The 19868-nt window shown below is 44.9% G+C and overlaps 1 protein-coding gene across 1 annotated transcript; it reads left to right on the top strand.

Annotated features, from left to right (window-relative positions):
- Nucleotides 1-2064: 2064 nt before the first annotated feature.
- Wbp2nl (WBP2 N-terminal like) lies at nucleotides 2065-16598 on the top strand. Its single transcript, XM_021183923.2, has 6 exons — nucleotides 2065-2163; nucleotides 7361-7469; nucleotides 7746-7887; nucleotides 8049-8141; nucleotides 10175-10279; nucleotides 15745-16598. The coding sequence occupies exons 1-6, from the start codon at nucleotides 2102-2104 to the stop codon at nucleotides 16332-16334; spliced, it is 1101 nt and encodes a 366-aa protein (XP_021039582.1). The 5' UTR covers nucleotides 2065-2101; the 3' UTR covers nucleotides 16335-16598.
- Nucleotides 16599-19868: the final 3270 nt, after the last annotated feature.

The raw sequence follows: 19868 nt of genomic DNA, 5'->3' as shown, positions 1-19868 counted from the left end.
GTCCCTACATTTTAATGTGAACTTTAAGCAATTATTTGGGACCTTGACTTTTTTTTTTTTTAAACAAAATCTCAAACATTCGATTTTGCCCATAAAGACTATGGAGCCAGATGTCTCAGACAGAGGAGCGGGGAAAGCCTACTAGCTCAGAGAGGCAGAAGGCGCAGCAGCTCATCTTCCTCCTCAGCCAGCATCCCCAAAGAAAAGCTCTCCTTTCCACTGTCTCCCCAACCCCTCCAACGGAATGCCCTCCCTTCTACTTCCTGTGCATCTCTCTATCCATCCCCCTGACTCTCTCTTACTCACTTTTCCCTTTGTTCCCTCCCTGCAACTGGTTGGTTGCTCCACCTCTTGACCTATGGTTTACAATAAATAGAAAGCTCTTGGATCAAAGGCGTGTGCTAGGGCTGAGCCACACCACAACTAGAAATAGGGTTTCCAGTAAATAACACAAATCTTGGGGCTCACAGTGTGATCAAATACCCTGCAACACTTGACTTTCTATGAGGTGAACCTAAGGGATAAATGAATGAAGAGAAAGCTTGGAGGAGCCACAATGGAAGATGAATCAAGAGGCTCTTGAAACTGAGCAGGTAAAATGAGGAAGATATCAACCGATGGTAACACAACACACACAGAGGAAGGGAAGTGACACGTGAGAGACACAGCTGTTTGGTGGACATCAACCATCACAGCCACAATAAGCCTCTACACTAACATTCAAGTGTGGAAGGTCAAGTCCAAAGAACATGATCATCTTGCTCAAGGTTTTACTGACCATGACAGGAGAGGCTAGATCAAGATGTTTGCCGCTGTATACTATTCCTATTAAATTTTCTTTTCTTTCTTTCTTTTTCTTTTCTTTTCTTTTTTTTTAAAAAAGATTTATGTAGTATAGGACGGGCATGGTGGCGAACGCCTTTAATCCCAGCACTTGGGAGGCAGAGGCAGGCGGATTTCTGAGTTCGAGGCCAGCCTGGTCTACAAAGTGAGTTCCAGGACAGCCAGGGCTATACAGAGAAACCCTGTCTCGAAAAAACCAAAAAAAAAAAAAATTATTTATTATATATAAGTACACTGTAACAGTCTTCAGACCCACCAGAAGAGGGCATCAGATCTCATTACAGATGGTTGTGAGCCACCATGTGGTTGCTGGGATTTGAACTCAGGACTTCTGGAAGAGCAGTCAGTGCTTTTAGTCGCTGAGCTATCTCTCCCATCCTTAAGTTTGATTCTTAATTCTAGTAAGTCTTGTATGTAAAAAATTATCTGTGCTAGGTGTGGTGGCCCATGCCTTTAAACCCAGCACTTGGGAGGCAGAGGCAGGAGGATCTCTGTGAATTTGAGACCAGCCTGGTCTACATAGTGAGTTCCAGAACAGTTACGGCTACATAGAGAGACCCTATTTACAAAAACAAACACAACAAAACAAAACAAAAATCTGAAATCAGCACATGTCTTACAATGATAACATGTCTGATTATTTGGCAATTTTCATTTCTTCACTGGCACAATAACACTCTAAAATATCTTGAGTAATAGATTGAGCGGGACACCTACAAATGGATCCAAGAATTGGACCCACTGAAGGTTGAAATTCACTGTCCACTTCCTGTCCTAGCACATCTTTGGATGTTCTCTCCCAAGACCATCGGTTCTGTCCTAATCCCTCTTTGATGGAAGGAAGCTCTGGTCTTATAAGAGTGGAGAAAATGTAGACCCTCACCCTGAGTTGGTTTGGGGGTTAATGTGGACTAAGATTTTGGGTTAATGGCTACTTTTTAAACCACTAGCTCATAGCAGGACCAAGGCTGGTTGTAGGCCTAACATGAGAGAGGCTAGTCACCCATCCTTCACGCCCTCCTCGTTCTAGGGGTGAAGCCAGCTCCACGAACACGCCCCTTTTCCTCACCCTGGCTCTCCTCCTCTTTCTTGTGACAGCTCCTCTTGTGACAGCTGCCCACTCAACTCCAGGGTTTTTGCGCCATAATCTCCGCCCTCTCCTCAGGGACCCGCCCCCTGCCTTGCAGGCCCCGCCCCTTTCCATTTGAAGAGCTGGCGGCGGCGGCAGAGGCGGCGGCGGGAGGAGACCTAGAACAAGATGGCAGTGAACCAGAACCATACAGTGGACCGCCGTTGGGCCGCCATCCCTCATGGTGAAAGGTGCCTGAGGGGACTTTCAGGCTGCTGTCAAGGAGGGAGGAGATGCTCAGGGTAGACATGCGCGCTAGAAAGCCCTCTGCGAATCTAGGGCTTTCCCGCCCTTTCCTCGGAGCTCCGCCCCTGACGTTTGAACGCATGCGCCAGCGGCCAAGTCTAAGAGCCTGTGGCTAGGCGCGTGCGCGGGGTGCGAAGGGCGCGGGCATCCTCAGAGGAAAGGCTTGAGCGAGGATTGTGTCAAGAGTGTGTCAGCCCTTGCATCGCTGGACAGCTTCCACTGGCTGTGTGCGACTTTACGACTTTAAGAGGGTGACAGTCACCCTGAGGGCCCTGGGTGCGTCTCAGGCGACCAGGAACAAAGGGGTAGGCGAGTTGGAAGAAGGGCTAGGATGTGGAGTGTAGGTAACTAATCCAGAATTGTCACAAGCCTTCCTCCAAAATCCCCCAGAAGTGCCCTTTCTTGGTTGTTTCAACCTAGGATATTGTCACCTTTACTGAAAAGACTGGGAACAAAATTAGGGGGGGACCGAGGAAGACATGGCATTTCCAGTCGCTCATGGTGCTGGGGCTTCTCTGTCAGGAGAAGCCCACCTTTAGGCAAACTTAGTGACTTTGACACATGCCCTTCTTCAACCCACCCCTCACCCACTTTCCTTACCCTCTGTCTCCGCCTCTTCTGGATTCTGCCCTCGCTCTGCTGATTTCCTTTTATTTCTCACTTAGCTGTGAGACTCATTCAATGATGTGCTTAAATAGAACTCCGAGGTCAGTTCGAGGCCAGCCTGATCTACAAAGCGAGTTCCAGGACAGCCAGAGCTATATTGTAGAAAGACTCTTGTCTCAAAGAAGAAAAGTCCCGGTTTTTTGTTCTTGTCGTTGTTCCTTTAAATTTTTAGAATCTGTGCTCTTGAATACCTACCGATCATTTTCACTGAACAGCTAAGCATAGCAAGCATTCTTTGTCTTGATAACTGCTCTGTCTGCAGTGAGCAGTTTCCCTCATTTCACAGGTAGGAATATGAGAGATAATTTGCTCAAAATCATTTTCAGTGCCCATGGGAACGCCTGGACTTGGATTTGAAATTATATGCTATGCATCAACTTCTCTTGCTGTTTTTTGTTTTGTTTTTTGTTTTTGTTTTTTTTCGAGACAGGGTTTCTCTGTCTCTTCATCAAGGAACAACCAGTTCTCTACCTTTCTCAGATACAAAGGACAGTAAGGAAAGGGTTTGAGAGGAGGAAAATTGATTCTATTTTTAGTTTTCCTTATAGTTATGAGACACATTTGGGAGTTCAGTTACAATGGTGGTATGTTTGAATGTGATGAAACTAAGTCTTGCTGTTTATTTATTTGGCTAGGGCTGGCCCTGAACTTGTGATTCTGCCTTAGCCTCCCAGTGAATGTAGTACTTAAACAACTACAGCAAAATATCCCAGAATACCTTAGATTTGGGGTTGAACAAGTATTTAGTCACACTGAAACACCAACTGTTGGGAGTAATAATAACATAGATATTGACAAATGAGAAGCATCCCCAGTGTATTGATAAAAGAGGAAGTAAGTTACAAAGAGGTTGGTGGTGGTGGTGGGGAAGCCTGTATTTCAGTGATGAGCAATAATTTAGTGATTTTCGAGTTGGAGGTGAAGTGGCTTGTTTCTATCTTGCCTTAGCATGGACATGTTGAACATTCTTTTTCTTTTTTCTTTCTTTCTTTCTTTCCTTTTTTTTTTTTTTTTTTTTTTTTTTTTTGGTTTTTCGAGACAGGGTTTCTCTGTAATAGCCCTGGCTGTCCTGGAACTCACTCTGTAGACCAGGCTGGCCTCAAACTCAGAAATCTGCCTGCCTCTGCCTCCCGAGTGCTGGGATTAAAGACATGTGCCACCACGCCCGGCTATGTTGAACATTTCTAATCTAAAAACCCAAAATGCTCCATTGAAGCCAGGTGTGATGATGTGAGTCTGCTGGGAATACAGATGCACCCTCCATACCTGGCTTGTAGAGGACTTGTCATCATGGCTGAGAGGTCATAAACGTATGGGCCTGGCTGTGTTGTAAAACTGAATGATGTCACAAACCAGGAGAAAAATTGATTCTCTGAATTCCAACCTTCAGTACCTTTTGCATTTTGGTATGCTTTCTCTGCGCTTTTTCTTATGGAAACTTGTGCTTGTTTCCCCCTTACCAACAGCTTTGTGTCTAATTTACATTTGCTAATATATTGGGACAGTTTCCAGTACCCATATCTATATTATTGCTATCAATGGCTGATATTCCATTGTGCATACACCTTTGCTTAATTCTCAATGTGAACTATTCTGAGGCTCTCCCCTCATCTATAAGCATTGCTGTTTAGAATTTTTTTTTTAAAAAAAATAAAACTCTGGGTCTGTGTGCGCTCATGCCACAGCACATATAAAAAGTCATAGGACCATCTGTGGGAGTCCTCTTACCTTCATATTATGTCCCAGGAATCAAACTCAGATCACCAGGCTCAGTGGCAAGTGTCTTTACAAAAGGAGCTATCTTGTCAGACCCTGTTTGAAAACTTTTGAAAATGTATCTTTACCCATCTATCAAAGTGTGTCTTTGAGGCTGGTATCACCTGGTTCTCTGCCTTACCTGTGATGCCAAGGATGCTGTGAGAGGCAAGGAGGAGCCAGGTTGAGCCTCTCTTCTGCTGTGGAAAAAGAAACAAACCCAGTAACGACTTAGTTTCCAATAATAGCACAATGCATTCATCCTGCTTGCCCTGGGTGTTTTTCATGTGCTGTAAATTGTGAAGGTCACCACATTGAAAGACAAAGATACTAAGCATTGTGAAGGAGTTGCATGTATCTGACTTTGGATAAAGTTACACCGGAGCAGTCGACAAGCTGTCATTTGGTGGAGTGTTAAAAGCAAGCATTGCTGTCCACAGAAGAAGGGTAGCTGAGTTCATCTGAGGGTGAAACTACCTTGACGATCAGTTAGGAGACTGTGCAAGAAGGGGACCCTCAAGATACTCCTGCCTAGAAATACACTTGGAACATTCCAGCCTCCAGGAAGAAAGAAATGAAAGCAGAGAAGTTTATATGTTCAGTCAGGCCAAGGCATCCCAACAAGCCAAAGCCAAAGAACATGATGAATGGACAACCAGGACTGAGGTCCCTCACTGTCAGATTCAAGATGTCCAAGGATAAAAGGAAGAACGTTTAGGGACTGTGTTGCAATTATCTTAGTATCATTAAAATAAAGATCTTGAGGAGTTTCTACTCCAAATTACATGTTTTGAGTACAAACTTTGTACTACAAAGTTCAGCTGAGCTGGAAACTAAAGATTACGTTAGTACCCGAGCATAAGACTACCTACTGCCGAGCCGGGCGTGGTGGCGAGCGCTTTCATCCCAGCACTCGGGAGGCAGAGGCAGGCAGATTGCTGAGTTCAAGGCCAGCCTGGTCTACAGAGTGAGTTCCAGGACAGCCAGGGCTACACAGAGAAACCCTGTCTCAAAAAAACAAAACAAAACAAAACAAAACAAAAAAAAAAAAAAAAAGAAAAGAAAAAAGAAAAGAAAAAATAGTTTTAAAAATAATAAAATAGTTCATAGGAAAATATTTAATAGTTTTAGAGTTATGTTTCTATCTTGTCTTCATCCAGTAGGGGTTGCACATCTCTGACCTGAAAATACAAAATCTAAAAATGCTCCATCGAATTCCGGTGTGGTAGGGTTGGAGAGATGGCTCATCTATTAAGAGCATATCCTGTTTTGTTCTAGGACCCACGGTCAGGTCCCAGAACCTGCGGTGAATGGCACACACATGCCTGTCAGTCCAGCTTTAGAGGGAAATGGCTTCCTCTGGCCTCCAAGGGTACCTACAAACTCACATATACTACCTTCATCCACAGAGGCCATACTCATAATTAAAAAAACACATTCCAGGTGTGATGGTACTTTCTGAAGGTGAAATCACCTTGACAAATTCCACCACTCAGGTTGCTGCAAGAGGACTGCAAGTTCTAGGCCAGCCTTGGGTTATATAGCAAGACCCTATCTCGAAAACAAAAGAACCCTTGAGTGCCACCAAAAATCTTGTCTGGAAAATTCCATCCCATGACACTTTGTTTTATGCATAACATTGCTTAAAACATTATACACAGTTACCTTCAGGTTATATGTGTAGGATCTATATGAAACAGTTGACTGTCATTTGGACTTGGGTCTCATTCCCCCAAATTTCTTGTATACGCAAGCATTCCAAAGTCTAAAACTGTTCAGATCCTCAGTAAGAGATACTCAAGTTATAGTAAAAATCAGGATTCAAGTAATTAATCTTGAATTAATTTTAATAAAAGTAGGGAAATAATACCACCAGCTATCACACTGTTAGTGTTATCCTGTTATAAAAGCTTTATTCCTGCCTGGTTGGTTTTTGTGAGATTTTTGCTTTTTGTTTTGTGGTTTGAATGAAAATGGTCCCCATAGGCTCAGAGAGTGGGCACTATTAGGAGATGTGGCCTTGTTGGAGTAGGTGTGGCTTTGTTGAAGAAAGTGTGTCACAGGGGTTGGGCTTTGGGGTTTCAAGTGCTCAAGTCAGGCCCAGTCTCTCTCTCTTCCTGCTGCCTGCCAATCCAGATGTAGAGCTCTCAGCTCCTTCTCTAGCACCAAGTCTGTGAGCTGCCATGCTTCCCACCTTAATGATAACGGACTAAACCTCTGAACTGTAAGCAGCCCCAATTAAATGTCTTGCTTTATAAGAGTTACCACCGTCATGGCGTTTCTTCACAGCGATCACACCCTTAGACATTTTTATTTATTTCATTTTAATTTTATTGTTTGGGTGTTTTGCTAGCATGTATGTTGTGTACCATGAGTGTAACGTGCGTGGAGGCCAGAAGATGATGTAGGAACTATAGTTACAGGTGATTGTGAGTCACCATGCAGGTGCTGGGAATTGAATCTGAGTTCTCTCCAAGAGCAGTCAGCGCTCTTAACAAGTGAGGCCAGTTCTTCCCAGTTCTTCCCCCAAGAAATTTAAGAATTAGTGACAGGCATTGAGAATAGGAATGCGTTTGAAAAGACAAAGAAAATCCCATGATAAAAAGGGAGACGAGATCTGTCTCTCGCTGTCTGAGTGCTGGGATTAAAGGTGTGCACCACCACCGCCCAGCTCACTTTATGTACATCTTAACACGTGCTGTCTGCCTTGCCTTTCTGCAGTCTCTTGAAGAAATGTTCAGAAGTGGACCTCTCCTTCCCCCAGTCACCGCCAGGCTCCAACCTCTTTAGTGGTACAAAGAGGGGGGCTCTGTTTCTCACCTCATACCGGGTAATTTACGCTTTCCTTTCGATTGGCTGATTAGTTTACATTTGTTTGTTCCTAACGTTTTTTTTTTTTTTTTTTTTTTTTTTAAAGTTAAACATTGGGTTTGAAGGTGTCTTAAGACATTTTTACTTTGAGACTTCCATTTTGAAGAAGGATGGAAGAAAAGAGATGATGTTTCTCAATTAGGCCACAGTGCCCAAGTGACCGTGACCTTGCTTTTACAAGTCCATCCATGGACAAATCCTGTATTCCTTTCCCAAAGTTTCCTTCCTCATTCAGGTGATTTTTGTGACTTCGCGTGCAGACAACGATCCCATGTTTTCTTTTACGATGCCATTTCATCTAATGAATAACTGCACCGTTGAACAACCAATCTTTGGTGCAAACTACATTAAAGGGACAATTCAGGCAGCTCCAGACGGTAAGTTTTTTTTGCCTCTTATAAGTGCCTCTCCGACACCCCTGAAAAGATGCTCGAAAGCGTAAGACTAAGACTTGTTTCATGTTAGAATTCAAACGGAAGCTGACCTGCCTGTTTGACAGTGTGCTTCTCAAGTAAACATTTGTTGTTTCGTCCTCCAGGTGGCTGGGAAGGCTCTGCTACTTTTAAAATAGTCTTCCGGAAAGGAGGTGCTATCGACTTTGCCCAGTTGATGGCCAAAGCTGCCTCTGCGGGTGAGTGATAAAACCAGTAAAAACCTTTAGGGGTTAAGGGGTTGAAACAGGACTACTACTCAGCAGAGAGTGGCTAGCCCACCCAGTGTCAGGCATTTGGCATTTCTATAGGAATTAATTCAATAAGCATGTTTGAGTTTACCTGTTGTCTTAGTCGGGGTTTCTATTCCTGCACAAACATCATGACCAAGAAGCAAGTTGGGGAGGAAAGGGTTTATTCAGCTTACACTTCCGTACTGCTGTTCATCACCAAAGGAAGTCAGGACTGGAACTCAAGCAGGTCAGGAAGCTGATGCAGAGGCCATGGAGGGATGTTTCTTACTGGATTGCTTCCTCTGGCTTGCTCAGCTTGCTTTCTTATAGAATCCAAGACTACCAGGTCAGGGATGGCACCATACACAAGGGGCCTTTCGCCCTTGATCAGCAATTGAGAAAATGCCTTACAGCTGAATCTCATGGAGGCATTTCCTCCAGGGAGTCTCCTTTCTCTGTGATAACTCCAGCTGGTGTCAAGTTGACACACAAAAGCATCCAGTACACCTATTGTGTGTCAAATCCCACACTGTGTGCTTATGAGCCTCACAATGTCCTAGAAGAGCTGGGAGCCTGTGGTCAGACATTTACATGACTAACCTAAAACTGCTGGTCTTTTGTGCCACATCCTGCACACCTGGATACCTGATTGGAGCAGCTTGGGAATGAAGAACAAACACATGGTTGTACAGGATAGCTGGGTAGGGTGTGTTTTCTCAGTGGGATGGAGCAGCACCGTAAGCAGCCCAGAAAGTTGAGTGTTGCTAGGAGCAGCACAAGCAGAAAGGTCAGATATTCTCAGTAGAGGACTGTGTGTGAGCAGTCTCAGGCTGGGAACAGCCAGGGCTTTCTAGAAGCTCTGTCAATATTTGTTCATGGATTACAGGAAGGCTTTGCCGATTCCCTGAGCCTGGCCTGGGGAGGGCTTTGCCATCTGCATTTTGATCTCTTCACCTGAGCTTTGCTTCTTCTTGTTTGCTCTTCCCATCCATAAGAGGGGACTAGGAATACCTTACTGTCCTACCCGCCTGACCGCACGGCTTTCTATGACTGATAAAGGATTCTTCCAACTTGGCTTCTCAGCACGCCACCCATGCTCTCTACAAGCCAATCAAATGGTGCTTTGTGCCTTATCCTCTCTTCTCTGGGTTGTCATTTTGTTCTGGCAGGAAAGTCAATTTCCCTTTCTTCTTTCTTTCTTTCTTTCTTTCTTTCTTTCTTTCTTTCTTTCTTTCTTTCTTTCTTTTTGCTGTCCACCTCTAACTCCAGTCTAGATGCTAAAAAACACAGTCCAGTGGAGATGGACATTCGCAGACACATACATGTTTGCTTTAACAGACGCACGAACCTGGTGCCGCAGATAAAGTGGAAGAAGGGTATAAAGTGTCTAAGTTCCTGTAGTGGGTGAACTGCGATGCTGTGTATCATGGTCAAGACCCATAATCAGTGTAAGTTCCGAGCAGAGATGAGCTCAAGGCAAAGACACGGCTAGTCTGATGCTCATAAAACCTCATGATAAAGATACTAATATTGGGCTGGAGCGATGGCTCAGTGGTTACGAGCACTGACCGCTCTCCCAAAGGTTCTGAGTTCAATTCCCAGCAACCACATGGTGACTCACAACCATCTGTAACGGGATCCAATGCCCTCTTCTGGTGTATCTGAAGACAGCTACAGTGTACTCATATACATAAAAATAAATAAAGTAAATAAATCTTTTTTAAAAAGATTATAATATTGTGCTCACCTGATAGATGGGAAAACAAGTTACAGGATGGTTAGGTAGGGTTGTTACGTCCTAAATAACCACAGGCAATGAGACCGAGTTGCTACTCTGAAGCAGTGTGCGCTTTAAAGAAAGGACAATGTATATTTCTTAACCTGGCACCACAAGACTGTGTATTGTTGCCTCACATGTAAGGAGCACAGTCAATTCATAGCAGATGTATACCTGATTTAAAAGAATAAAGTGTTCTTACCTTGCCAAATTGTCTTTTCAGCTGCCCAAGGAGTTCCACTAAGAGTTGCAAGCTTCTGGATGGGCCCTCTAGGAATTTATGTCATCACTGGGGACAGGAACATGTATGCCCCACAGGCATGCCAAGGTGAGGAATGGGAAGAGGAGCATGCATGCCCCACAGGCCTGCCAAGGTGAGGTGTGGGAAGACATGGCTCTAGGAAGTGGAAGAGTCTGGCAGACCCTGGAAGACAGTTCACCCCAACCTCACTTCAGGGCTTGGGGCTTTCATGGCTTTGTTTCCTGGTTGAAGCCCAGTAGTGAGTAAGCAAGTGACTGGACTTGCATTTCAGGTTTCATTCTGCCTGCTTGCCTGCAAGTCTGTGTGTTTGAAATGGGGCTGGCCTGGAGTTGGCCGTACAGCTTCAGCCCACTGAGTGCAGAAGTTTTGGGTGCACCTTGCAGGTTTACTTTGATCGTGCTGTGTAAGGGCACCTAAGCCACCCAGTTAGTGAGGAGGTCACTTCCCGCTGAGAGCCTGCACAGAGAACAGCTCTGCCCACCTCATCTCCTGTGTTAAACTTTCATGGCCGTCAAGCCTGCCAAGCCGCCCAGCCACACCCTGAGCTTCACCACCTGTGCCTTCTCACATCTACCATGCCTAAGATGGAGAAGCTGCAGGCTTCCATGAAGACCTGGCTTGCTTAGTAGTATATGAGGGAGGCACCATTCCATTTATTTACGATATTTTTGCGATAAATGTTACCAATATGCTAAAATAATATCTCATTTTGAAGTCCAAGATTAAAAAACTGTATACAGACCCAACTACATATTGACCACAGGCACCCACGTCCCAGGAGCGTCTCACTAGACTGCAGATGTCTGTCAGCAGTTGTCAGCACCTGAAGGCTGACTTGAAACCAAAGGAGACTGTAGGGTCTCTAGGATTAGCCACGCACAGCAACAAGAACATGAACTAAAGGTAGTGTCAAGAGAGCCTTGATGGAGGCTGGAGAGAGGGTTCAGTTGTTAAGGGTACTTGCTGCTCATCCAAGGGATTGACGTTCACTTCCCAGCACCCACCTTGAGTGGTTGACAACTACCTGGAACTAGCCCCAGGGCATCTGATACCCTCTTCAGACAGGCATACTCATGGAACACATGCACAGACACACATACACAGAAGTAAAAATAAAATGTAGGGTGTGATGGCACACACTTTTAGTCCCAAGTACTCAAACTTCAGAGGCAGAGGCAGGTGGATCTCTTTCTTTGGTTCAAGGCCAGTTTGGTCTATTTAGTGAGTTTCAGGACAGCCAGGACAACAGAGAGAAAGAGAGGGAGAGAGAGAGAGAGAGAGAGAGAGAGAGAGAGAGAGAGAGAGAGAGAGAGGAGCGAGAGAAAGAGAGACCCTGTTTCAAATAATAATAATAATAATAATAATAATACTTTATTTTTTAAAGAAAGAGCTTTTGATGCAGACCCAAATGGCACTTTTGGGTACAGAAAAAGAAATGTTGATTCTTTCCCAGGGTTCCCATCTCTCTGTTTTAGATTTCTACCACTGAGCTAATTATTAAAAGAAAAAGTTTTCTTATTGTTTTGAGATAGGTCTCATGTAGCTCAGGCTGATCTCCACCTTACCGTGTAGTTGGGGAAGTCCTTTAACTTGATCCCCCTGCCTCTACCTCCCAAGTACCTAGTTTTAAGGACAAGGTCTCCCACTGTGGATTAGTCTGGCTTGGAATTTATTCTGTAAGCCACCTGCACAGAGAACAGCTCTGCCCACCTCATCTCCTATGTTAAACTTTCATGGCCGTCAAGCCTGCCAAGGCGCCCAGCCACACCCTGAGCTTCACCACCTGTGCCTTCTCACATCTACCATGCCTAAGATGGAGAAGTTGCAGACTTCCATGAAGACCTGGCTTGCTCAGGAGTATATGAGCGAGGCACCATTCCATTTACTTACGATATTTTTGCGATAAATGTTACCAATGTGCTAAAATAATATCTCATTTTGAAGTCCAAGATTAAAAAACTGTATACAGTGGCCTTGAACTGTGGTAGCCCTTGCCTCAGCCTCACCTGGTGCTAGGGTTATGAGCGTGAGCTTGTTTGTTTTATTGTTGTTTTGCTTTTTCTGTGCATGCTGTAGCATTCATGTGGAGGTCAGAGCCTGTGGGAGTCAGCTCTCTCCTTCCAGTATGTGGTTCCCAGGGATTGAACATGGGTTATAAGGCTTGGTGGTACCGGCCTTTATCTACTGAGCCATCTTGTTGACCCTTTGTTTTTGTGGTTTGTTGGATTTCTGTTGTTGCTGTTATTTTCTTCCTAAGACAGGATCTCACCGTATAGCCCAGGCTGATGTGGGACTTATTATATAGACCAAGGGGGCTGCAAATGTAAAGATTTGCCTGCCTATGCCTCCAGATTAAAGATGTGTGCCACAGTTCCCAGTTGCTTTTGCCCTTCAGTTAAGCATCTATTTGAGCCTCACCCAGTATTGAGATTATAGGGATACAAAACCATACCTGGACGTCTGTGGCTTTTTAGTGAATGCAAGTCATGACGTATTAAGATTGTGCGGTTTTAGTGTGAGGTTTGGCTCTAATCTGGGTAGGGGGAGACTCTTCAGTCCTGCTCTGGTTATAGGGCCGGGGCTTTAGTTTCTTCTTGCTCTTTCCCCCTGTGTTATCTTTGCCATTTCATAGTAAATACAACATGCGCCCACATTTTCCCCACCTGTACCCATTGCTACACGGAAGCCCAGTTTCTGACCTTTATAGTCACTGTCTCTCCATGTTTTGTGGTGGTAGCTTGCTTGGGGTCTGAAGTCACTGTTGGATTTTCAGATCCTCTCTCTCTTTTTTAATTGTTATATGGAGATGGCTGGGATGGTTTCCAAGCTCTTCCCCCCCAGCCCCAGCCCCCAGGCTTTCTCTGTGTAGCCCTGGCTGTCCAGTACTTGTTCTGTAGACCAGGCTGGCCTCGAACTCAGGCTTGCCTCTGGCTCCCAAGTGCTGGGATTAAAGGCGTACAACACTACCAGCTGGCTGATATCAGGCTCTTAACCCGTTCTAGCCCAGACACTGGACATGTGAAACTATTTTGATTTTATGTCTTTCTGTTCATCTGGCTTGTTGACTTAAAAGGCAAGTGTGTGTCCTGACCGTGAGCATCGGGCATCATTCTTTTTTTTTTAAATATGTTTTTATTATTTGTCTTAGTGAGAGTTTCCATTGCTGTAAAGAGAAACCATGACTGAGGCGACTCTTATAAGGACAACATTTAATCGGGGCTGGCTTACAGGTTCAGAGGTTCAGTCCATTATCATCAAGGTGGGTGTATGGCAGCATCCAGGCAGGCATGGAGCAGGAGGAGCTGAGAGTTCTACATCTTGTTTTGAAGGCAAACAGAAGACTGGCTCCCATGTTGCTAGGATGAGCACCACAAAGCCCCCCCCCCCCCCCCAGTGACACACTTCCTTCCACAAGGCCACACCTCATACTTAGTGTCACTCCCTGTGCCAAGCATATTTAAACCACCACATTATTTTAAATTATAATGTAATTATGTCAGTTCTCCCTTCCCTTTTCTTCCTTCAAACCCTCCCATTCACCCCCCTCTCATACACACACACACACACTGCTTTATTTCAAATTCATGGCCTCTTTTTCTTTAGTTGTAGTTGCGTGTGTATATATTCCTAAATATATAAATAAAATCTGTTCAGTGTATATAATACCACTTATATGTAAATGTTTTCAGGGCTGACTGTCTGGTATTAGATAATCAATCTGTGTGGCCTTTTCTGGGGAAGACTGTTTCTTCCACTCTCAGTATTCCTTTGATGCCTGTGGTTTTTTGCCTTGGGCTGAGGCTTTCCCTCTTGCAGAGTACCATGTCTATTGGTGTCTTCTTCCTTCAAGTCATGTTTAAGCAGCTGTGCTGGTAAGACTTCATGAGTTAGCTTCTCTGACAGTTTTAGGGGACAACACTGGAGGAGAGGTAGTCATCAGTGTCACCCTGCTACACACCATGTGACCTACAACACCAATCTACACACAAGATATACTAATACAGCAGTGCTACAGACCTTACAGAAGTAACCAGACAAGTTCCATTGGATTTAAGGCCCACTGCATTAAGGAGCCCATACCTGGCATTGCTAAAGCGGCCAAGAACCTGAGACTAGATAGATCATGAGCCCAGGGGAAGAACTAATACTGTTATTCTGCTAAAGGAACATAGCAATAAAACATTTCCAGTGACATACGATAAACCCATTGATTGGTGTGTCAGTCAGTCCTCGTCAGAGAAGCTTCTTATGGCAGGGGATGGTAATTAACACAGGGACCCACAACTAGACAAATGGAGAGAGAGAGAGAGAGAGAGAGAGAGAGAGAGAGAGAGAAGAGAGAGAGAGAGGCCCTCAGGGCACTCAGTCCTAATTGGGATATTTTCATCAAGCCTATCTTTCTTTTCTATTGCCATGAAAGCCCACCACGATCAAGGCAATTTATCAAAGCATGTGTTTGAAGGCTTGCTTACTTATAGCTCCAAAGAGTGAGTCTATGATTGTCATGGTGAGGAACCTGGTGGCAGGCAGGCGGGCATGGCACTGGAGCAGTCACTGAGCTTTTATATCTTATAAAGAAAGCAGACAAAGTGAAGCCTGGGCTTGATATGGGCCTGGGAAACCTCAAAGCCACCCCAGTGAACACCTCCTTCAACAAGGCCACACCTCCTAACCCTTCCTTAGTAGTTTACCATCTGGGAACCAAATGTTCAGATACATGAGTTTATGGGTCCCATTCTCATTCAAACCACAATAAAACCCTTCCCTAAAGGCCCAGGGATCTGCACAAAAGAAGAGGCAGAAAGATTCTAAGAGCCAGAGGTGATGGAGGACTCCAAGGAAACAATGTCTTCTAGACAAAATAGGACTGATGTATATAACGATACAAGACCTTCACAAGGTCAAAACAGACAAAAATCCCTTGATCGAGGAGGGCAAGTGGACACAAAGTAGCTATTTGTAACTGATACCTTGTGGGAAAGGGACAATTAGTTTCTCCAATGGAGTGTCACTGGGTGTATCAACCACACTCCCGGGGGAGGGGAGATTGGAAGACTGGGAGGATTTGGGGGAGAAGAACTGGAGTTATAAATGGTTGTGCCGTGTGGGAACTGGTAATCGAACCGGAGTCATCTGAGAGCAGCCATTGTTTTTAACTACTGAGCCATGTCTCCAGAACCACCCGTCCTCTAAAATGGCCTTGCCCATTCTAGTTTACAAGTTAATTCCTCATTGAGGGTGTTTCTCTTTTCATAATCACGACAAACATTACCAAATAAACTATGTATCTGCACAACTCTAAGTAATGACCAATGTGATGGCCAATGGAAGGCTCTTTTCAGTTAATTCAGATCACCTCACCAAAAGGAACACCATCTTCCTCTCCCTGGTAATGGCTAAAGATTGGGTTTTTAGCATGGCTCATTTCTCATGTGTGTTTTTCTTGACCTTATTATTTTTTTTTTTTGTATTCTTCAGTTATCTTTTGTTCACAGGGTAACAATTTTTTTCCTTCTTTTTGCCATTTTCAGTTGCCTATGGAGCCCCACCTTCGGGATATGGGGCCTCACCTGTGGGATACGGAGTCCCATCAGCAGGGTATGGAGCCCCACCTGCGGGGTACGGAGCCCCACCTGCGGGGTACGGAGCCCCGCCAGTGGGTTATGTAGCCCCATCTCCCAGATACGATGTCCTGCCTCCTGGATACGGAGCTGTGAGATATGGCTCCCCTCCTCCTCTATATGTAGCTACCCCAATGGGCTATGGAGTTCCACCTCCTGGGTATGGACCTCCACCTGTGAGATACGGATCCCCACCTCCTGGATATGAAGCCCCCACTATGGAGTATGGAGCCCAACCTCCCAGATACGGAACTACACCTATGGGATCCGGTTCTCCACCTCCCAGATATGAAGCCCCGCCTATGGGGTATGGAACTCCTCCTTCAGGGCGTGAGTCCATACCTCCTGGATCCACAGCCACGTCTGTAGCGCAGGAAGCTCCACCTGCTGGGTCTGAAGCAGGCCATCCCATGTCTGTGGCAGTCCAGAATCCTGAATTCCAGGCATCTTTTCCCTCTACCTCATCCTCACAAGTCCACTCTCCCCGCTCTAAGATGTAAACCTTGAAGTTTCACCAAGCAAAACAGCACCCTAGTGTTGAAGTCACGATAACCCGGAACACTTAGGTATCTGATCACAGACCTGTTCTAGGTAGTTTGTTTGCCTCCTTGGGAGTTCAGTCACAGGGTGGAACCAAATCTTATCTCCATGCCTTGCTTGTAGAAGCAGTGTCAATTCTTGGTTAGCTGGATAAAGAAGGGACAGCGTCAGAGGGCTAAATCCCCTAATGTCTTGCTTGACCTAGGATGCATTTAAATCGTACCTTGCTGTGAGTTTGCAAAAAGCCTCCTGCCTCGTTCTCATCTGTGTTCAAAGTTGCTAAACTACTCTACTTGGTAGTTACAAAGATCTGTTAAAATGTCATGTTGAGAGCTGGGCCTGGTAGTCCAGGCCTTGAACCCCAGCAGCCAGAGAGAGGCAGAAGGAGAGCAAGCTCAAGGCTTGCCTACACTGTAGACTCCAGGTCAGTCTAGGCAGCTTAGAGAGATCCTGTCTCAAAAACTATGAAAGGGGGGCCAGGGACAGAGCTCAGTTGTTGTGTGCTTGCCTCCTATGCTGATGGTTGTAGGTTTAACCCCCACTGATTAATTAAAAATTCAGGTGCCAGGCATGAGTGCACACACCTGAAAACCCACAATAACTTGAGAGGCAGAGGCAGGAGGCTCAGAAGTTTAAGGTCATCTCTGGCTATGTTGGGAGTTAACCGTCAGCCTGGGCAACATTAGAACTGTCTTGAGAGGAAAAGCCAAACTGCATTATATTGAACACAGCTGTTTCATACAGTGTTCTTTACATTAAAGACTAGGACAACCTTAATTTCCAGTGGGAGATGATCTTACAGATGACAGCGTATACATACAAGAAATATGCAGTTGTGGGAAGTGTAGAGAAGGCGGCCTCTGAAAAGACAAAGCAGTAAGGGGTTAAAAAAAAAAAACAACCCAGGTACTAGGATGGCAGTAGTTCCCAGCACGTGCATGAACAGTCTGGTCAGAATGTGTGAAGAGCTGCAAGAGAGAAGTGGGGCCAGTGAGCTGCTCCACTGCTCACGCGCGTGGGAGAGGCCTAAGGGCTTGATGTTGCTCACCAGCACTTACAAGAAGCCAGACCTGGCTGCACACACCTGTAGTTCCTGTTCTGTGGGTGGGAAATCAGTGATTCCTACTAGCTAGTCAGCCCGAATCAGTGAGCCCCAGATAGGAGACCTTGTTTCAGGTAGGGTGGAGAACAACTGAGGAATGCACCCGACCTTGACCTCTGACCTCTCCAAGCCCATGCACGCACAGGCATGCACACCTACATTTGCACACCTACGCATGCACGCACATTTTTAACATTAAAAAGGAAAGAAATGTACATGTGAAAAAATATATGCATTGCCAATTAACAAGGGAGGCAGTAATATTCATGACACGGTACTTAAAGGGATGCTAATTCCAATAGTGCTGGGGAACTTTGACATTTCCAGATACTGAACGGCTTTGCTCCCGAACGGCTGAGGATTGAGCCTAGGGTGTACACACACTAGCCACACGCTACCACTGAGCTGTCTTCTCCACCCCTATTAAAATTTTTGCTGTAGCAGTTTCGAATCTCAGTGTTCCCCCCCCCCCACTGAAGGATACTGGCACGTGCCCACAGAGATGCCTATGGGAAAGGGTCTGTTGCATTCTTTGTTTCCAGTGGCACAAAAATAGAAATGGCTTACCTGGTGGTTAGTTTCTCCCGTCAACTTGGCCGGCTTGAGGAACACTTGGGCACAGTGGGACACTCCTCTGGGTGTGCCTGTGAGGCTGTTTCTAAAGGTTTAAGTGTGAAAACTCACTCTGAATGCGTCTAGTCAGCACTGTCCCATGTGCCAGGGCCCTGTGTGGAATAACAAGGGAACCAAGGGGAAAGGGCAGGTGGGCGGTCTTACCCCTTTCATTGCTTCCCGAACAGTGCAGTGGACCTAGACTCTCCTACCACGTCTCCCATATAAGGATGGGCTGTGAGCCCCAAGCACCCTTTCTCCCAGAAGTTACCTTTTGTAGGTCATTTGGTCACAGTAGTGACAAAAATAATTAAAACGCATGTTCACTAATATGAAACCTAGAAACTGGTACACCCATGCTGCCTATGCCAGCTATTTCTAAGACTTATTAAATGAGAAAAACATGTTGTGGGAGGTGTGTCATATAGTCTTCACCCCATCTGAACAAAACCCTTCTATGGTGTATTTGTAGCAAATATATCTTAAACTGTGAACAGTGGTACACACCTGCAATCCCAACATTCGGTGACTGAGGTAGAATCGCAAATTCAAGGTCTGCATGAGTTACACCGAAACTTTATCTTAAGAAAACAAATGTATTTACATGTAATAAATATTTTGTAACATGCCATGCATGGTCAGTAATTTCACATGATTCCACAATTTCAACTAAAATTCACATAAGGAGGGTATAGAAGTAGCTATTAGTCAAATTTCAAGGTTTTGGTTTGTGTGTGTGTGTGTATGAATATATGAGTGTATGTGTATATGTATGTATATATATATATATATATATATACACACACACACATATATATGAATGTATGAGTATATGTATGTGTGTGTAGACTTGGTGTCTCTGGAGGCAAAAGGACAGATCACCTGAAACTGGAGTTGCAGGTTCATTCTTTGTATGCCTTGATTCTTTTTTTTTCTCTTTTCTTTTTTTCTGTGAAGAGTGTTTACCCTGTTGGAAGCATGTGACTTTGACTTTATAGGAGTTGACAGTTAAGAGAGTGAACTTTTAAAATGTTGGAACTTTTTTTTTTTTTGAGATGTTTTCTTCTGTATGTAACTATAGTTGCCTTGGAACTTGCTCTGCAGGCCAGGCTGGCCTCTGTCTCCCAAGAGTTGGAATTAAAGGTATGTGCCACCACTGCCTTACTTGACTCTGGAAATTTTTTTTTTTTAAGATTTATTTACTTATTATATATAAGTTACACTGTAGCTGTCTTCAGACACTCCAGGAGATGGAGTCAGATATTGTTATCTGAAGGTTGTGAGCCACCATCTGGTTGCTGGGAATTGAACTCAGGACCTTCAGAAGAGCAGTCAGTGCTCTTAACCACTGAGTCATCTTCTCTAGCCCCCTGAGCTGAGTTTGTATAATAGCAAGAGAAAGCTATCTCGAGCAGAACACACACACACACACACACACACACACACACACACACACACACACACAGAGAGAACAAGAGAGGGAGAGAGGGAGAGAGAGAGGGAGAGGGAGAGAGAGAGAGAGAGAGAGAGAGAGAGAGAGAGAGAGAGAGAGAGAGAGAGAGAGAGAACACAATCTGGAAAGCTGTCTTGAGCAGGACATAGGCTGTTAACTTGTAATCCACAATTTGACTTCTGATTATTTGTTTTACCACGCCCAGACACCCCTTCCTCAGTACCCATTTTCAGTTCCACGCGGCAGCTGTGATGCTTTGTATATGCTCGGCTCAGGGAGTGGCTCGATTAGGAGGAAGTATGACCTTGTTGGAGTAGGTGTGTCACT

This window comes from Mus caroli, unplaced genomic scaffold, assembly GCF_978045245.1.
Source record: "Mus caroli unplaced genomic scaffold, Mus_caroli_1 scaffold_16, whole genome shotgun sequence".
Lineage (NCBI taxonomy): Eukaryota > Metazoa > Chordata > Mammalia > Rodentia > Muridae > Mus > Mus caroli.
This window is presented reverse-complemented; position numbering and strand designations above follow the sequence as displayed.